The following is a 20,046-nucleotide window of genomic DNA, read 5'->3' as shown; positions in this document are numbered from 1 at the left end:
GCCCAAAAGTACAGTAGCGTACTGATCAGCTAATTACATTTTATATCATTTCTTATTTTATCCATCAGGTAGACTTAGTTTCTTTATTATTTGTTCTTTAAAACCCATAAACTAGAATGTTAAACTTGATCAATGCAGGGGTGTATACCTACTTTTGGGACACCGTGTAGTTTGTCTCGAATACTTTTCGTAAAGCAGTAAGCTTGTTATTACATTCCCAGACAAACTACGGTATATAACTCTACAATATTATCAGCAAGTAACGAAGAAATTTCGAAGATGTCATATATACAAATCGATAAATTCCACTGGACTGAACAAAATGATTTGGGTAGGTGTGAATCCTCGTGCGTAGTTTTTGAAAATAATAAAAATTGTAACCCTAACAATTCTTGCTGTATGGTACCGACTATTAACACAAATTTGATAGTAAAGCACACCCACAACAATCTTTCTGTTATCTCATTAACATGACAGGGGACACTGTGGCTCAGTGTAGGTCGCTTACCTCTGGCGTATGGGGTCCCTGGTTCGATCCCTGCCAAAGTTTGTGGTGGACAACATCGTGTCTGTGGATTTTCTCGGGGTACTCCAGTTTCCTCCCTCATTCTCATTCTATGGATTTTCCAACATCAGTCACTTTCCTTAATCATCCGTCTCCCTTAACCGAAAGTACATAACCGTGGGACGTTAAACTGAAAGATTTTTTCATTAACATGGCAGCATTGTATAATTAATGAGATACAACGAAAAAGTTGTGATTAATTGTAAAACTTTTACTTTTACTTAACCGTAATGTTGTGCGAAGTTGACATAGACGGTATATCACATTGAGGTAGACAAAATTACACGATTAACTGTAAGTTCTGATGTGTGTGTGTTTTTTATATATATATATAAAATGGAGTAAACCAAAAATTCTTATGGAATAAAAGTATTTTCTCGTGTTAGTAACAAATAATAACTTTATTCCGTTGCAACAGAATGCTTACATAGATACAGCGGTGTTATTTTAATTTTTTTAACAACCAGTTCTGTATATGTATACTAGATTGATAGGTAGATGAATAGATATAACTCTCTTAGGAAACAAACCGTAAAAGGTAGACAAAAGCAAATTTTTCACTCGCTACCAAAAGTTGACAAGTACTGACCTATACAGCATCCTAGGTGATGTGACGAAATTAGATAGCACCGGGAATATCTTGGAAACGAATTATCCTAGATAGATGGTTGTTAAAAAGTATCGGCAAGACCTTAATCCAGCAATGGATCAACAATTGTTGATAATGGTATGTATGCGTTTCAAATATAAATAACCCTCACCACTTCACACATATGACCCCTGTTCTTTTTCTTGATATCTGAGCATTTGAGATTAAGAAATAGATAATTACAACCTTGTTCTGGGAGATCATATGTTTAATACTGTAGCTGTAAGAATTTCTAAAAACAAAGATAGCTAAAATAAAATTTACTGTTCCTGGGTATATATAGATAAAATTTCCTGTCTTGTCTGAGTATAACAAACGGTTCTGCGAACTCGAAAGATTTTTACAACCGGTTCTAGCGAACCGGCTTAATAGCACCATTGTTTACATTCATTGTGTACACGTAAAAATAATACACCGTTATATTAAATGATATTTGTTTTCTACTAATGCTGAAACACAGTGGCGTACACAAGCGAGGCTTTTATGTTAACGCTAACGCTTCTCTTGGTCAAGATATTACGTACAGAAAATAATAATTTGCTATCATATATAGGTCTTCACTCAAAAATCACGCTTATTCTAAAATATATGGGATTGAGTACTTGAACCCCTCTTGATGAACTTCTAGATACGCCACTGGTGACACATTTATTTCTAACAGTAGTACACTTATAATGAATACGGCGAAACTAAACGGCGTGACAAATATCTTGGCATTTGAAGGTGGCGCTCCAGGTTCCCTTTAAATGCTGCTAGCAAATGAGAGGCCAGCGGTATTGCCACGTTTATTTTGTACACGTCCACGTCTGTCCTCTGCCACCTGATCGCACTGTAGTTAATCTGCTTAGCCAATGCCACACTCTTTAGCATTTGGCAACGTCGCGTCAGACCTTGCCTTTTATTCGTTTAGTTGAAATGCCAAGATGTTTGTCACAGGCTTTAGGTATAATAAGTAAGAAATAGAAGGTTATTTTATTCTTTTCAAAAGTAGGAAAGAAAGAAAATTACGCTTTTCCAAAACTCAACAAAATTTAATTCTCGAAACCTATGACAGCATTGAAAATTCGACTGATAAAAAATAGATCTTTATTTTTTAAATAATCTTCGCGTATGCTTACGACTTAAAACAATATACATTAAAAAGATAATAAAACACTATTTATTCTAAGGAAAGCAAGCAGTTAAAATAGAAAATAAAAAAAGTTTATGTGAAACTAAACAGGATATCCTTTTTATTGTAGTCGTCATGAACTGTTTTAACATTTGTTTCTGATCCAATATTCATGACAGAAACACTTCAGAAAACAAGGAATAATTTGTTATGATAACCAAAGTGAACAAACATACCTTTCCACGTTCTTAAAAAATAAAGAGCGCAGAAAAGTAATTAGCACAGATCACAAACTATGAAAGCACAGTACAAGAGAACAGGAAATCGAACATCCGCAGTATGGCAGTTGTCAAAGTTGTCAACTCAAGATAAGATCAAGCTATTTTAAGAGATTAGTTATGATCTTACAGCAATTAAATGAGAAATTGTTATTTCTTTTATATATTAGAAATAAAAGAATAATTACAATTATAAATGTACAGATGATCGTTTCACGATATTGTTTTTTTACTTTGTTATATAATCAATGATGTTATGTATTTTACAATATATTTTACACGCAAGTGTACTTATGAATAAAATTGTGCCACTAAACATGTTTGATAAACAGTTTATTTTACTTACATATTATATCAAAACTTTATGTATATTTTATAGTTTTCCTGTCCTTTATCGATTTGTACAGGGTTAACCAAAGTCATGAAGGATTTGTAACTGTGAATAACATTTTTATTCACAGACTTAAAGACCAAGGATGGAAGATCGTTTACACTTATGTGTGGGATATAATTTCAGGTAGATGTTTGCCATTATGAGCGTTACATATACGGGGCCCTGTGTATAGCACATGATTCATGACAGGGGTCAACACTTCTGGTCCGAGTGCTCGTATTTCTGCACGAATATTGTCCTTGAGGTGTACTATTATCTGTGGTTTGTTCACATACACTGTTCTTCAGATAGTCACAGAAGAAAATAATCAAGCAGAGTGTTTTTCGAGATGTTGCGATGACAAAAAATGGTCCTCGGAAGCCCAATTGAGCCCCTTGCCGTATGTGCTGTGGCTCCATCTTGTTGAAACCAAACCTCATGCATGTTTACCACTGCAAGACGCGCAACAGTTTCAATCATGTTTCGATATCGATCACCAGTCACCGTTACTGCACTGGCGTCAACATCTTCAAAGAAGTATGCCCCAATGATCGTTTCTGACGTCAAGCCACACCACACAGTGCACTTCAGACGATGCAGTATGTGGTCATGCATGGGGTAAGGGCTTTCGCTGCCCCCCAAACTGTTGACTTTTGTCATGAATCATGCGCTACACAGAGCCCGTATCTGTGAAGCTCATAATGGCGGACACCTACCTGAGATTAAATTCCACTCATAAGTATAAACAATCTCTCATCCTTAGTCTTTAAGTCTGTAAAATATCAATGGAAACTAATGATAAATAAAAAAGTTATTCACAGTTATAACCACTTCTTGATTTTTGGCCCACCCTGTAGTACTTGGTTACTTCCTTAATTTAGTTTAATTTTCTTTGTATCTCCTGAGTCATTGTTTTTTAATGTCCTTTTTCAGTATTGGAGCTATGTGAAACGAGACCTATTAACTTTGGATTCAAAACATTACTAGGGTTTCTATTCGTGGCTTAGTACCCCATTGAGATTTGAATCCTTGGAATATGCACACAGAAATAATACTTGCCATTTTGTCAGGAACAAGGATAGTCAATGTGCTATTACTAACCCAGAAGTTGATAATTTTTCTGAGTTGGGACTGTGGAATTATGGTCGCCAACTTGCACACATTTCTACTGCAAGGGACACATAGCTTATTTGCACAGAGCAAAATCTGAATTTCAAAAATCTAGAAACTCTGATAGCTCTTCAGTTGTATTCTTGGTTCTAGTGAATACCCCTGACACGGATAATATTTTGTAACTCTACTAACAACAAGTTATTCGTAGCTAATTCCATCGCCAAGTTGTTATATGCTGGTCATTTAAATGGCTCATGCAGCAGGCTTATTATAACAATATACATATCTTTTCTTTTTCTTAAAAAAAAAAGAATTAATTAATTTAATACATTACTATCTAACAAGCTTGCCACAACCTTGCCAATCAATATTTGCGGCAAGCTTAAATTGAAAGCAAAAAACAAGGGAAAACATGTGAGTAAGAAATATCCACAGTTTAAACCATATTACTGACACTAAACGCTACAGTAACAATTTTTCAGTTTGTCCAAAGATAATATAAACATTTACTTCTAAGTAATCTGTTAAATTAAAACTAAAATGAGAATTGCTAGATTTGTAATGTACTGTGGTACCGAATTTTCTGATTAAGTAACATTAATTTTTTTTTTTTTTTTAAAAAAAAGAAAGTTTTATTTCTCATAACTTCCCATTGCAAGTAAAATACTGGCTTGAATTAAGCTTGCATGTTCTGTGGGATAACAGTATTCCAATCTGAATGACTTTGCTTCAGGATACTATGAACTATGAAACATTACCACTATTCTCAGCTGTTACCTGATGTGTAACAATAGTTACGAATATGTTTTTAAAATTGTAATATTCAATTTCCTTACTAGTGTAATACATTTTTTACGGTCATGACAAGACATTTACGCCAATATACTTGTATCATGTTTGTTTTTGTATTTCCACGGGTACTCGGTTCTAACGACATTCAATACACGTGTACCCATGTACCTTAAAATTTTAAGATAAAAAATAAAATGATAAAAAGACTCGGTTGCACTAACGTCCACACAGGCGCAATTTCGACTAGGTAATACTAAGTCAGCGTAACCTATAAGCCCCTAAAATTATGTATCGTTTTGTCTTAATTGAATTACGAGGGATGATCAGAAACTAATGTTACAAGGGCGATAATTCTGGAGTTTCGCCTGTTACAGAGTAATCAGGAGTGTGCGGTAATTCTAATGCATGGAGTTGGCAACTGTGCAGAGTTTCAGTCATCCACCACCCGCGGCGCTAGTTGTAGGTAAGAACAAATGGCGGTTCGTTTGGAAACTGGTCTCGCGACGAAGTCCAGTCAGTTTATTCGATTTCTGTGGAAGAAACAGTAACCGTGGCTGATATGCTCCGGCAGCTGGTAGAGGTTTACGGAGAGACTGTAATGTCTCGTCAGCATGTCGTAGAATGGTGTCAAAAGTTTGCGGCTGGTAGAGAAAACGTCACCACGCTGTTCAAGCCCAGAGGAGCACCACTCTGTTGAAGCAGTTTCGCTTGTACATAATCGACTACCTTCCTTACAGCCCGGACCTTCCTCCAAGTGACTTCCACCTGTTCCCACACTTGAAGATCATTGGCCGTTGCTTCGCTTTAGGCGAGGAGGTAAAAGACATCGTGACAACATGGCGGAACACGAAATGACAGGCTTTTTGCCAGGAGGGAATCTTGAAACACATCCCACGATGCGCCAAGTGCCTCAACCAATATGGAGACTATGTCAAAAAATAACCTAATGTATGTATTATCTCCAGGCAGGGGCGGATCCAGGGGGGGCGATCGGGGCGATCGCCTCCCCAGAAGAGGAAACTTTCTTATTTTATATATATAAATAAAACCCATCTCAAAGTTTGGAGCCCTTAAATGTAGCAGTATGACAACCCACCGTCCCCCCCCAGAAGTCGATCCTGGATCCGCCCCTGTCTCCTGGCTGTATTGGTTGTATGATATAATATATACACGTTTCTCTCCAGGCTTTGTAACATTATTTTCCGATCATCTCTCGTTTTTCCTTGACTACCTTAGATTCAAACTGTCCCGTCTCGAAAAGATGTGAAAGTTATTTCTCGTCTCGCAAAGTCTACCTGTCTCGTCCCATAATTTGTGTAGATTGCACGTCTCGTCTCCTGGATAACCCTATGTAGACTCACACAGGTAATCGAACCCGGAGGCATGTACACTAAAAGTTCTTTTGTTACACTTTTGACTATACAACACTTTTATTTTTAATTTTTACTTGCCCTCACATTGTCATATTATTCTTATCCTTTTGTTTTACGTCCCACGGTTATGTCCTGTATTATAAAAAATATGGATAATTAACAAAAGTGAAAGTTACAAGATACTTAATAGAATGAGAATTTAGGAGAAACCTCTACACTATGTTTCCCATCACAAGCTCACATGTCTGGGACCGAACCAGAGATTCTTCTCACAGGACTAATGCCGAGTTATCGTGTCCTCTACCAGGGGCGTACCCACAGGGGAAGTACACCGGGTCTGAACCGCGAAAGCTTAGTAACTCGACACATTTATACGTTTTCTTAATAGAACTGTACTTGCTTTGCAGAGAAATTACTGATTTAGCATAAAGATTAGATCTCATTCTTCATCTGTACTCCTTCTTTTCTTGGCACCCGGTGGCTCAGTGTAGAGCGTTCACCTCCGTAGGGATGCACACGAGACAAGATTTGTGGCTGTCTCGTCTCGAAAATGTGCTGTAAAAGTGATGTCTCGACTCGAAAAATCTATATTTTTCTATTGGAAGAGCTGTGTCTCGACTCGAATTTTGTCAGGAAAATCCTGTCTCGACTCGTCTCGTGCGCATCCCTACACCTCTGGTGCGTCGTATCCTTGGTTCGATCTGAGCTCACGCCGAGTTGACTCTTTCGTGGACAAATACCGTGTGCGTCGGTTTTCTCGGGATTCTCTCGTTTCCTCCAACTTTATTCATTCCACCAATTCATTCATTTCTCATCATCACCGTCTCCTTTAGAATAGCCGGTATAAGCGTGGGATGGGACGTAAAACTTAAAGATTTCATTTTATTTATTTATTTTTTTTATTTTTTTGTAAAATCAATCTAGTTCTACTATATTTCCTCAGATAGGGGCGTAAATAAGGGCCCTGCAGACCCGCATTGCGGGGGGCCGGAGCCATCAAGGGACCCCTAACTCGTGAAGTGGGATATAGGGAAGGAGCCCCAGTGCACGCTGTCTGCGGGGTGGCCCCCAAGCTTTTAGTTACGCCACTGTCCTCAGAATATAGGTGGTGGTACTTAAGAAATACTTACAATCGTTTCGGGTGTAGAAATACACCAGTTCAATACTATAGATTGATGTGGTGTCTTGTATTGGACTTCTCCAAATCTTAGACCCCTCCCAATAAAAATTTCTGAGTGTGCGCTTGTACTCTACTAAAATTACTGTACAAACTTAAGAAATATGTTAACAATTTGAAAATAGTTCGTTTTTATTAGGAATAGAACTTTTAGGGTTATGCTACTAAATAAAATGTGAGGTTTAGTCATAAGCAAAAATTTGAATACACTTCTGTATGTTTGTCTATTTATAACGTACAAACAAATTGTGGGTAAACTTTACAAGACACGCTCCAGCTGCGCATCCATAAGTAAGGCCCTTTTAAAAAGTATAGTAGAGTAGGGTAGGGTAGAGTAGAGTAAGATATAAATAAGTAGGGTAGGGGTCAGGAACGGGTTAGCTTAGGGTTAACTAAGTTTTGATCCATTTTCATAAAATTATTAGTGTGTAATTTCTCGTTTCTGAGTGAGTATACCTGCTTGAAGGGGGGCGTTGTAAAGTTAACCCCAAATTGTCTAATTAAAATGCAGTTTTTAATACTATACTTAAAATTGTGCTCTATCCACGTCGAAGTAAACTGAATTAACAATGGCTGACTAATTCCAAAGTTATGACTAAAGCACTATGTACGGCATGGATATCAACCTTCGTCGATGGCTATAGATATACTTTGAAAATGTATGGTATACGTTGTGTGGCGCGTGGTGGCTCAGTGGCAGGGCCGGCGCGAGGGGGGTCGAGCCGTGCCAACACCCAGGGCAGCAAAGTTTCAAAAAGAAAATAATCAGGGGCGGCAAAATTTGAGAAAGAAAATATAAAGGGGCGGCATGTGAAAGTACCGTCCAGGGCGGCAAAACTTCTAGCGCCAGCCCTGCTCAGTGGATAGCCCTGCCAGATAATCTAGTGGCTAACGCCTGCGTCTTTTGTATACATGGTTCCGGGTTCCGACGAGAGAGTCTTTGTGTTCTCGATATTTTTGTGTTCATGTCCTGTCTTCAACAGTTGAAAACAGACTACGTCAGGGGGGATGAAATAAGATTCACGGTTTATTTTTAAAAAGTGGTAAAGGGCTCACCTTTGGTACATGAGGTCCATAGTTCAATCCCAACTTTACGGTGGACAAACAACCTTGGTTCTTTCGGGGTTCAACCGTTTCCTCCCACATTTTTACTCTAATATTTCATTGTCATTATCACCGTCTACCTTAATCTCGGAACATAATCGTGGGAAGCTAAATTAAGCAAGCACGGAAGGAAAAAGAAGAAGGTATAAATTCTGTATTAGTGCTACCTTGTTAAATGTACACGTGGACACCTGCCTGGGAACACGCACCTTTCAGCGATAGATTTACACAAAACCAGAGCACATGATGCCTTTTCCTTTCATCCTGTGGAAAATTTGCTGAGTGTTCGTTTCACAACCCACGCACATGAGATTTGTTTAGCATTCAGTTTTTGTGTAGACAAAAATCTCGCCAAATAAGGATCTTTCTAGTTTTCTCACGCTCTAGACGAGATGCCGATGATTTCTCGTGAAAATAACCATCTGCCTCGCATATATTTTTGGTTTTAAAAAGAAATGCGAGGGGCGGTCAAAAAAGGTACCACAATATAGGTACACGTTCACTTAAGGTTGGTGTACAGGGACAAGTTTTGCCGCTAGCTGTCACTACAGTCTTCGTATCTCTCTCATGTATTTTTTTACCTTTCACGAAAATTCACGATTTTTCTTACAAATTTCAACGTAGAGATTTAAAAATTTTAGAGAAGGAACTTCATAACCTATCGAAGGCAACAATCCGTGCCGATTTTTTTTTTTAATTTAGAATTTTCTTCATTGTTGAAACAGTTACATTGTTAAAGGGTTGGATATCCATTTCAAAAATCAAGCCATTTCAACAATGAAGAAAATTTTAAATAAAAAATCGGCACGGATTGTTGCCTTCAGTAGATTATGAAGTTCCTTCTCTAAAAATTTGAAGTCTCTAGGTTGAAATTTGTAAGAGAAAACGTGAATTTTCGTGAAATGTAAAAAAAATACATGAGAGAGATACGAATACTGTAGTGACATCTATCGGCAAAACTTGTCCCTTTAAACCAACCTTAATCGCTTTCAAAATAGGATGCTACAGAACACAAAAACTTGTTCCACCGCTCCTGTTATTGCTTAAAAAAAAAAAAAAAAAAAAAAAAAAAAAAAAAAAAACTGAAAGCCATTTTTTGGTATGTTCAGAAGTCCAGTCGTCGTGTTGGTCAGGATGTATTTTATGGTGGCAAAACGATTACCTTTGAGGCGCTTTTTGATCTTAGGGAAAAGCCGGAAATCCGCTGGTGCTAAGTCCAGTGAGTAGGGAGATTCGTAAAGGAGGGGAATGATCGTTTGATTGTTTCTGCGGGCCGTTTTACCACCGTAGAAGACATCCAAACTAATGGGACGGCTGAACTTTCAGAAGATACCAAAACACGACTTTCAGCGTTGCTTCCAAGTGTGTGTGTTCTCAAGGAGCATATTTTGAAGGTGATTAAAGGAATGTGTTCCTATATCGTATTAATAAATAGTTACACCGAAATTCGGGAACTTTTCGAGTACCCCTCGTATAAATAATTATTCCTTATGAAATGTCAATTACTATAGACTCGGGTAGTATGCCTAATACTGTATAGACGTTGAGGTATATAAATACGTCCATATGTTAACCAGGTGGCTTTAATAACACTATTTGCGTCATAAAAAAAATATTAGTATAACATGTACACCACGAGAAGGAGCTTGGTTTGTATGTCGTGATATTTTCTTAATTTATGTTGAAACCGGAAGTGGTATTATATTTCTACCATCTCCGGTTTCAGTATAGATATAATAGTGGAGATTGAATACATTCTTGGGACGCCTAATTTATTGCAGAAAACCACTTCCGGTTATTACCATTTTTTATTTTATAGCGATCAACATTAAAACCGGAAGTGGTTGATTTCAACTAATTTCGGTTTGAATAGAGGGTTAAGGGAGAACACGGTACGTATTCTTAGAATATTAAATCGATTCCAAATACGCATTTTTCGGTATCTCTTATTGTTTTTGCTTTATGTAAATCATTATTGACACCGGAAGTTGCATTGGATTTCTATCATTTCCGGTTTCAGTGTAGAGTTAAGGATAGGAATGAAATATATTCTTGGGGACGGTTAATTAATTGCAGAAAACAGCTTCTCGCCATCTATTACCGTTTTTGCTCTATGTACTAACGCCACCTGTGGGAGAATATCACAAACTATTTGTAGCCTATGCTATAACCCAATTGGTATATGTTATGCATTACTTTTACACTAACGCCACCTATGGGGCAATTCTATAAATTATTTCTAGCCTATATAACCCTCATCAATATCTGTTAACGTTCACTTTTACATTAATGCCACCTCTACGACAATTCTGTAAACTATTTGACCCTGCTGTTCATTTGGTTCTTTATGGTGAGTAGGTCGTTCACCTCTAGCGTGAAAGGTCCTTTGTTCTATACCAGACTTTATGACTTTGTGGCAGTAAACGTCGTGTTAGTGAGTTCTCTCAGGATTTGTTTTAGTTGTCTCTCTGTTTAAGTTTGCTCTTGGCGCTTGTGGTACGGGAGACCTGTCTTTGATTTATATTGGTGCCAAAGATGCTTTAAACATGGTAACACGTTAAATTGTTGGTTCATATCTAGTATAGTCTTGGTGCCGAGAACAAACTGAACGACGAGCCTAGTGGTCGTTATCGCTTCACAATTGGGGATTTCCTGGCGAAATTAAAAAACCGCTAATTTTACAGTAATTATGTGATATCTTGAAATAGATAAAATATAATTGAAATATGGAACAAGAGCGCCCTAGACAATATCATTTTGCATGAGGTACCGTTATCGCAAGTCACCTAGGGCTTTCCGTTTTCAGCTATGTAGAAACGCGAAAATAAATGCCGATTTTCAAAATGACTCGAAATCGAAAGCTGATAAGTGAGTCGTGATAACGGTTTCTCATGTAAAATGATATTGTCTAGGGCGCTCTTGTTCCACATTTCGATTACCTTTATCTATTTGGAGATATCACATAATTAATGTAAAATTAGCGGTATTTTAATTTCGCCGGGATGAAGACTCTCGCCAAACGAATGTAGGGTGGTTTCTTTGTTATTTCTGCTATTAGTATTATTATTGTTGTTAACTACGAGGGAGAATTGTGGCTCCGAGTAGCGTAGTTGTTAACGCTCTTACCTTTAGTGAAAGCGGTCCCAGGTTTATTCACGGGGGCGATATTCGGTGGAAAATTTTAAAAAAGCTTTTTCAGACCCTACATCTTGAGAGATTTTTTCCCGTGTTTTCCTCATTTTTATCAGGCAAATGCCGAGATGATACCTAACAAAACGATCCACGTTGCTTCCTTCCTCCCCAATTCATCATGCAGTCTGATCGATGTTTGACGATCTGCCATACGTGATGGGCTAACATAACCGTAGATGTCGAAAGTCCAGGAATCTAACTCCTAACCTAACCTAACGAGTGAAAATTGGCCTATCTGGTTGTATCTGGAGATTTAATAAATTAACTAATTGAATAATACTTCCCGAAAGCATTGCCTCTTTAATTACTATTTTGATTCCGTTAGTTTACACTTCATGAACATGATATGTTAAACAAACAAACAAACAAAAACCTTCGTCCCCTTGCAACTACCTTAGAACTATGAGACAGGACATTTTCAGTCAGTAAACTTTCCGAGATGAGATGTGATTTACCGACATTTTTTCGAGAGTGAAATAGATTGAGATGTTAACATATATATCGTTTACTTGTAATGTTTGTTACTTGAGTTAATTATTGAAGGAAAATAAGATATCTAGATATCAATTTACTTGTGAGTATTTTAGCAGCTAACAAAGGATAGTTCTATGTGTATTGATACATTTGGCAACAGTGCATTCATTTCTCAAGTTTGTAAGACAAGAGAAGAAGTCACTATTCCTTTTAAAACTTTGTTTCGCCAGCGTGGAAGAAGACTTCATTCGTAAATGCAAACACAGAGGCAGAGATGCATTGACCACTTTGAAAATACCACTGATAATTTTCAAGTACACGCATTAGATAAATATATTATCGCACACGCTCTTCAAGTTCACATCGAAATCACGGCGCAACTCAAGAACATTGCAAAATCTCAGAATTTATCATCTTAATTTGATATCGTTTTTAAATTTAGAACTTTTATCTTCGTTTGTTTCCACCACGTGTTGCTTCTGGAACATAACCCATACTTTAGAAACCTTTCACATAACCTTTATTTGCTTTGAAAAGTTTCGTTTCCTTAAGTGAAAAAAAGAAACACTTGTCGTAATTTATTTGTCAATGAAATAATAAAGGGAATTCTTTGTGCAGCGTGAAACAAGAACGCTTGTTTCAATCAACAGAAATTCATTGTGGCTCAGTGGTAAAATCCCTCTGCTCTGGCATGCGGGGTCGTAGGTTTAAGCAAATTCTGTATTGTTGATTTTTCTCGAATTACTTATAACTGTCTTTTTCTAGTTCTAAATCTTTAAAAAATGATTTAATTTTTAAAAAAAGTAGAAGTTTAGATATTTTAGTTTCAGCATTGAAAGATACATTTGACAAATGCAGCACCTTAATTTTGATACCTGCTTCTATAAAATTTCTATAAAAAGATTTTTTCATAAAAAAAAAAAAACAAATTTGGAGAAAGTGCTTTTAAGTAGTTAGAAACTAATAAATTTTTTTAACTATTTTATTACAATTTAAAATGAGGTAAACATTTGTAATATTGCAATTAAAATAGCTCTATTGCAAGAATAGCTTGCTTTTAACACCACATTTTGTAAATTTTTGGAAGACCTTATGGATTATTTTGATGTTGATTCTACTTTAAGAACGCTAAAATTAACTCCGCATAATCTAAGATGAACATCAAAAACGTGACTTTTAGATAACTTATCAGTAAATATCTAATTTATTAAATTAAGAAAAAGCCTCACCTGGAATCGAATTTCGTCCCGTCCGCCAATGTTCCGGTATAGTGCACCGTAAGCATATCTCCACTTTTGGATTTCTCGTCACAAATCTCTGGTTTATATTGTGTTTCCATTTTAAGACCATTGTCAGTGTTCGAATGTACGTGAAGAAGCACAGATAGCGTAGCTAAAACAAATAATAAATTGCCTGAACTCTGCATGTTTGTAAAAATTTCTTCTCAGAATGCGCCTGGAAGTTATGCAGCAATTTGGGCTGCGAATTTGCACACAACTTTAAAAAAAATAAAACTTTTATAAAAAGGGAACAAAACTTTTGTTTTTAAAACAAAACGTGTTGAAACTTAATTTCTTCACTAACCTGACACAACACTCACGATCCGCACATGTAGTCGATAATAAAATATAAAAATAAAAAATTACTTAGTAAGTTAGATAAGTCAATGTGTTATTACAGGCTGAAATGTTTTTTGGTTATCAAAACAGCGTCGGGGTTCCAAGAGAAAATGGACTTAGAGCTACATACACCCGCTCGCTCTGTGAGACTACGAATGAAGAGTCAAGGCTACCAACGGCTACAGTCTACCAAGTACAAACTGATACATGTCGGGGGCAAAGGGGCGCGGGATGAAACAGGAAAGAAGAAATGGAGGGGAGTTAGAGAAGAGAATACCACAGTATATACACGTTGGAACCTACAGGGCACGCGCTGATTGGATGCTACTTGACACGTCACTTGGGTAGCTCGCAGAGGAAAAGTCTGAATTGGTGGAGAGTAGTGTTGCTAACTGTATTCTTAAAACTCTAAATTTAACTCGCAAATATGAATCTCTCTCTCTCTCTCTCTCTCTCTCTCTCTCTCTCTCTCTCTCAGTGAAATAAGTTTTAAGAAAATAGACAAGTTTGTACAAAAGGTCGTTTTATTTGGTCATTCACTCGTAAAATCGTTGGAGATTTATAGAATCTTCTGAACAAATGTTATTTGAAACGGTGTCTTGAAATTAGAGTGCCGCACGTGTCTCAGGAAACGAAAATTTGATATGACTTTTTTTGAGGGAGGAGTGACTCTGTCATACAGATATCACCTCTGCTGGCAGGAATCCCTGGTTCGATCCCGGCCCAGTTAAGTTTGTGGACAAGATCGTGTCCGTGGTTTTCTCAAGTTCTCCCGTTTCTCCTCACTTTCTAATTCCGCATTATTTCACCGTCATTCATCTCTTATTTCATTTCATTTCAAGATATGATTTCGTCAGTGATTCCGCGTGGCGTAGTCGCTAAAGTTCTTGCCTTCGGTGCGTGTGGTCCTGGGTTTTATGCCCGGTAGGGACACTCGGTAGAAAAAAGTTTAAAAGTATTTTCAGTAGTCATCCTGAGTGAAGTTTTTCTCATTCACACCAGGCAAATGTCGCGATGGTACCTAACATACAAGTCGCAGGCCGCTTCTTTTCTTCCCTTTCCTCGGATAGCGCAAATAGCCAAGAGACTCATCCCTAATTCGTGACGGGCTAACACGGCCATAGATGCCGAAAGCCCAGAAATCTAAATCCTAAACCTAATCCTAGTGATGGGCTAACACGGCCATAGATGCCGAAATCCCACAAATCTGAATCCTAAACCTAATACTAGTGATGGGCTAACACGGCCATAGATGCCGAAAGCCCACAAATCTAAATCCTAAACCTAATCCTAGTGATGGGCTAACATGGGCATAGATACCGAAAGCCCACAAATCTAAATCCTAAACCTAATCCTAGTGACGGGCTAACATGGCCATAGATGCCGAAATCCCACAAATCTGAATCCTAAAGCTAATACTAGTGATGGGCTAACACGGCCATAGATGCCGAAAGCCCACAAGTCTAAATCCTAAACCTAATCCTAGTGATGGGCTAACATGGACATAGATGCCGAAAGCCCACAAATCTAAATCCTAAACCTAATACTAGTGATGGGCTAACAAGGCCATAGATGCCGAAAGCCCACAAATCTAAATCCTAAACCTAATCCTAGCGATGGGCTAACATGGGCATAGATGCAGAAAGCTCACAAATCTAAATCCTAAACCTAATCCTAGTGATGGGCTAACACGGCCATAGATGCTGAAAACCCACAAATCGAAATCCTAAACCTAATGGCAGTGAGAGGCCATTTTGCTTACAAGGAACATGGGGAGAAGAGTATTGGTAAGGAGAGCAGTAAGGAAGAAAATGGTTCATGCAAGAAAGAAATTGATGAGTAAATTTGGTATGGTGCGATTGAAATGTCCATAGGATGTGTCTTGCTTTAAAACAGAAAAAATAAAAACTTTCAGTTTAACGTCACACAGTTGTGTCGTTTAGGCTAAGTGATACGACGTTTAAAGCAAGTGAATGAGGATGGAAGAATTAGTGGAATCAAAATGTCGGAGGAAACAGGAGTACCTCAAGAAAACACACGAACCCAATGAAAAAAAAAACAAAGGGACCGTAATACAATACCTAATTACTAAAAGTTTTATCCCCTTTAGTCACACACCGTGACCCACCATCAACTATCGTCTCTAACTCATGATCCACTTGGGCATATTTTATATGATAATTCATATATTAGAGGTGATTCAAAAATAAATGTTTTCAGTAGTCAGCTCCGATGAAAACATAGAGGCTCTGTCTTGAAAGCCAAGTAGTAAGTCCTATTGCTATTATTACTCAGATAGGCTCATCTCAGGTAAGTAAATAGAAACAAATGAAAACGGAAGAAAAATGGAGGACGTAGACAAATTCATCAGTGTTCAGAAGATGCTGTCTAGAATGCACTAAGCAAAGTGTGTCGGTGGGTCGCAGTGGGTCATGTCCTGTAGACCCACGACCGACTGACCCACTTCATCATCTCTGGATACCAGATCTCTTAAGAATTAATCGCGAGTGGTCCGCTAGGTCTGGACCTCCTAAAATTAGTGTTTTGTCTGTACCAGAAGTACACTCATGGGTGAATCACTTGTTACGAAACCCTTCAATCTTCCGGCTTCGGATGCCCCAAAAAATCTGGGCACGCGTCTCCTTTTGCCTATTGTTAGTTTGTGTTTTATGGAGTTCAGCACTAAAAAATTGCACTGATTTTTTAGACATGATGAATCATCCTCCCCCATTAACAACAATACTATCAACATCAGCATCTGCAGATTCAAGGGTGGTTTTGAAAATCGTCTTGGATGTTAATCATCGCCGTCACAGTTTACAATAGAAGTAGCATTCATTTTTTATCTGACAATCCGATGAAGGAAACTTTCCCGGCTATTTTTTACACTCAGAGAGCTGTGCATCCTCGGATGACTGTCCTAATAGAAGGCACGGTGGCTCAGTGGTAGAGCGCTCACCTCTCGTGTGTGAAGTCCCAGGTACGATCTCCGCCTAGTAAGTTTGTGATGGACAAAATCGTGTCCGTAGGTTTTCTCGGAGTACTTCCATTCCCTGCTACATTCTCATTCCACCAATTATTCCATCGTCATTCACTTGCCTTAATGATCAGTCTTCCTTAGCCAAATGGGCATAATTGTGCACTGAGAAAAGAAATTGTAGGTGGCGTACTTAAAAAGGTAAGTTAGATGCATAATTCCTGTAGTTTTTGGACTTAACGTACAGCAGACGTATAACTGAAAACGCATGTTTTATAATACTTTCTGTATAAGTGTTCCATCTATACGTACTTTCTGTATGAAACAATGTAGGCGGTCAGGATCTCACATACAAATGGACGTATATAACATATAGCTGACGAAGGTAACATAAGTATATGCATGTGATATACGGAAAACTGTTAGACGTCAGACATCCTGCAACGGCATGATGTAACATCTAAGGGCAGTACCTATGTAGCATACGGATAAGCAAGAGAATACCGTATATTTGTACAATATACCGCTGTCCGGAGAACGAATTTTTCTCTGTGTGGGACGTTAAACTGAAAGGTTTCAGATTTCTATCCTAGTGGATGCGTGCCAACTTATATGACACCAAAGAGCATGCTGTGAGTCGTTAACCGAGAGGATCAATTTTCAATGTTGTGATCAATTTTCAATGTTGTGCACTTTGATCTTAATTCACTCAGTCTCACGCTCACGACAACAATCCAATATCACGTTCAGACGACCTCACGCCCACAACGTCCGTTCCACATCAGCTCATTCGACCTGACGCTGACAACATCCCTTCGACATCACTATCAACAGACCTCACAATCACAACGGCCTTTCCACATCACGCTGACTCAAACTTACGCTCACTTCGTGAGGATAAAGTCCAGTAAGCGTGAGTTTCAAACTCATAAGCGCCGATCTTATGACTACATGCACTTCAGATTCCGTCGACAGCACAAAATTTCACGAGTCAGTGGCTTATAGTACGTCCATTCACTACTCCTGGCCAAAATGCATTATTGGTAAATGTCGCAAGTAGTAAGAATGTGAGGCGTCTCCGCCATGAGGCTTCTGCGCCACTGACCCTGTACCCACTTTCTCGGTCCCGCCTGAAGCAGACAACGAGTTTCCCAGTGCCGCCTGACATACTATGCCGGGGGACATATGGGGGATACGAGAAATCGAGCATCGTACACCGTGAGCCCACGGTCTCTTACGACCTCCATTTTAGGGGTGAATTTGTTCCCTTTTATGACCATATTTTAGGGGGTGTATTCGTTCCCTTTTACGAGCACATTTTAGGGGGTGAACTCGTTCCCTTTTATGAGCATATCTTTCAACCCCTATTTTAACACAACAGAAATTACATAAGAATATGTAACATAGCAGGGTGAACTCGTTCCCTTTTATGAGCATATTTTCCACCCCTATTTCAACATAGCGCATCAGACAGAGACTATGAACACACACAGCAGAACAGACTCGTTCCCTTTTATGAGCATATTTTTCAACCCCTATTTCAACATAGGAGATAACACATAAGATTACGAACACATAAAAGAGAAGTTAACACACCTGAAGCAGACAACGAGTTTCCCAGTGCCGCCTGACATACTATGCCGGGGGACATATGGGGGATACGAGAAATCGAGCATCGTACACCGTGAGCCCACGGTCTTTTACGACCTCCATTTTAGGGGTGAATTTGTTCCCTTTTATGACCACATTTTAGGGGGTGTATTCGTTCCCTTTTACGAGCACATTTTAGGGGGTGAACTCGTTCCCTTTTATGAGCATATTTTTCAACCCCTATTTTAACACAACAGAAATTACATAAGAATATGTAACATAGCAGGGTGAACTCGTTCCCTTTTATGAGCATATTTTCCACCCCTATTTCAACATAGCGCATCAGACAGAGACTATGAACACACACAGCAGAACAGACTCGTTCCCTTTTATGAGCATATTTTTCAACCCCTATTTCAACATAGGAGATAACACATAAGATTACGAACACATAAAAGAGAAGTTAACACATAACACTACGTAACACACAGCAGAACAGATAACACATAAGAGTACCTAACATAACAAGGGTGAACTCGTTCAACCCCTATTTTAACATAGCAGAGCTAATAAAAGAACATGGCTTATTTTCCAACCCCTATTTTAACATAGCAGAAATTATGAACATACAGCAGAACAAGATAATACATAAGACTCGTTCCCTTTTATGACCTCCATTTTAAGGGGTGAACTCGTTCTCTTTTATGAGCATATTTTCCAACCCCTATTTTAACATAGCACATCAGACAGAGACTACGAAACATAGTGAAGATTAGATAACACATAAGAGTACATAACATAACAAGGGTGTATTCATTCCCTTTTAACATAGCAGAAATTACACTGAGACTATTTACGACCTCCATTTTAGGGGTGTATTCGTTCCCTTTTATGATTACTTTTCCAACCCTATTTTAAGACAATGAATACCTATGTAACATAGCGATTCGATACGCTCTTTGAACCGATTTGGATGAAACTTGGCATATGGGGGTTTTCGACCATGCTGAGTACTAATATCATACATTTAGCAATAGGTCATCAGGTACTACATGACCCAAAATTAGTGGTCATCGAGGTCAAAGGTCAACATACTTAAAACCCAATAACTCGAAAACGAAGCAACGTATTGAGGTGCTGTTTCCACATCTAGTAATAGGTCATCAAATACTACAAGTTCCAAAATAGTGACCATCGAGGTCAAAGGTCAAAATACTTAAAACCCAATCACTCGTAAACGGCGTCAAATATCGAAGTGCTGTTTCCACATTTAGCAATTGGTCATCAGGTACTACAAGTTCCAAAATAGTGGTCATCGAGGTCAAAGGTCAAAATCTCGAAAACGGAGCTACATACTCAGGTGCTGTTTCCACATTGAGTAATAGGTCATCAGGTACCACAAGTTCCAAAATAGTGGCCATCGAGGTCAAAGGTCAACATACTTAAGACCTAATAACTCGAAAATGGATCCACATATTGAAGTGCTGTTTCCACATTTAGTAATTGGTCATCAAATACTACAAGTTCCAAAATAATGATCATCGAGGTCAAAGGTCAACATACTTAAAACCTAATAACTCGAAAATGGGTCCACATATGGAGGTGCTGTTTCCACATTTAGTAACTGGTCATCAACTACTACAAGTTTCAAAAATAATG

At 38.2% G+C, this 20,046-nt stretch overlaps 1 protein-coding gene across 1 annotated transcript in view; it reads right to left on the bottom strand.

Annotated features, from left to right (window-relative positions):
* The window catches only part of LOC145673918 (FK506-binding protein 2-like), a 117,208-nt gene extending 103,192 nt beyond the window's left edge, over positions 1–14,016 (bottom strand). Inside the window, exon 1 of the mRNA XM_081743735.1 lies at positions 13,431–14,016. Within this exon, the coding sequence (XP_081599861.1) occupies positions 13,431–13,627 (197 nt within the window). The 5' untranslated portion in view covers positions 13,628–14,016. The remainder of the gene's footprint in view (positions 1–13,430) is intronic.
* Between the last annotated feature and the right edge of the window lie 6,030 nt (positions 14,017–20,046).

Source organism: Thermobia domestica, chromosome 17 (assembly GCF_964235325.1).
Source record: "Thermobia domestica chromosome 17, izTheDome1.hap1.1, whole genome shotgun sequence".
Lineage (NCBI taxonomy): Eukaryota > Metazoa > Arthropoda > Insecta > Zygentoma > Lepismatidae > Thermobia > Thermobia domestica.
This window is presented reverse-complemented; position numbering and strand designations above follow the sequence as displayed.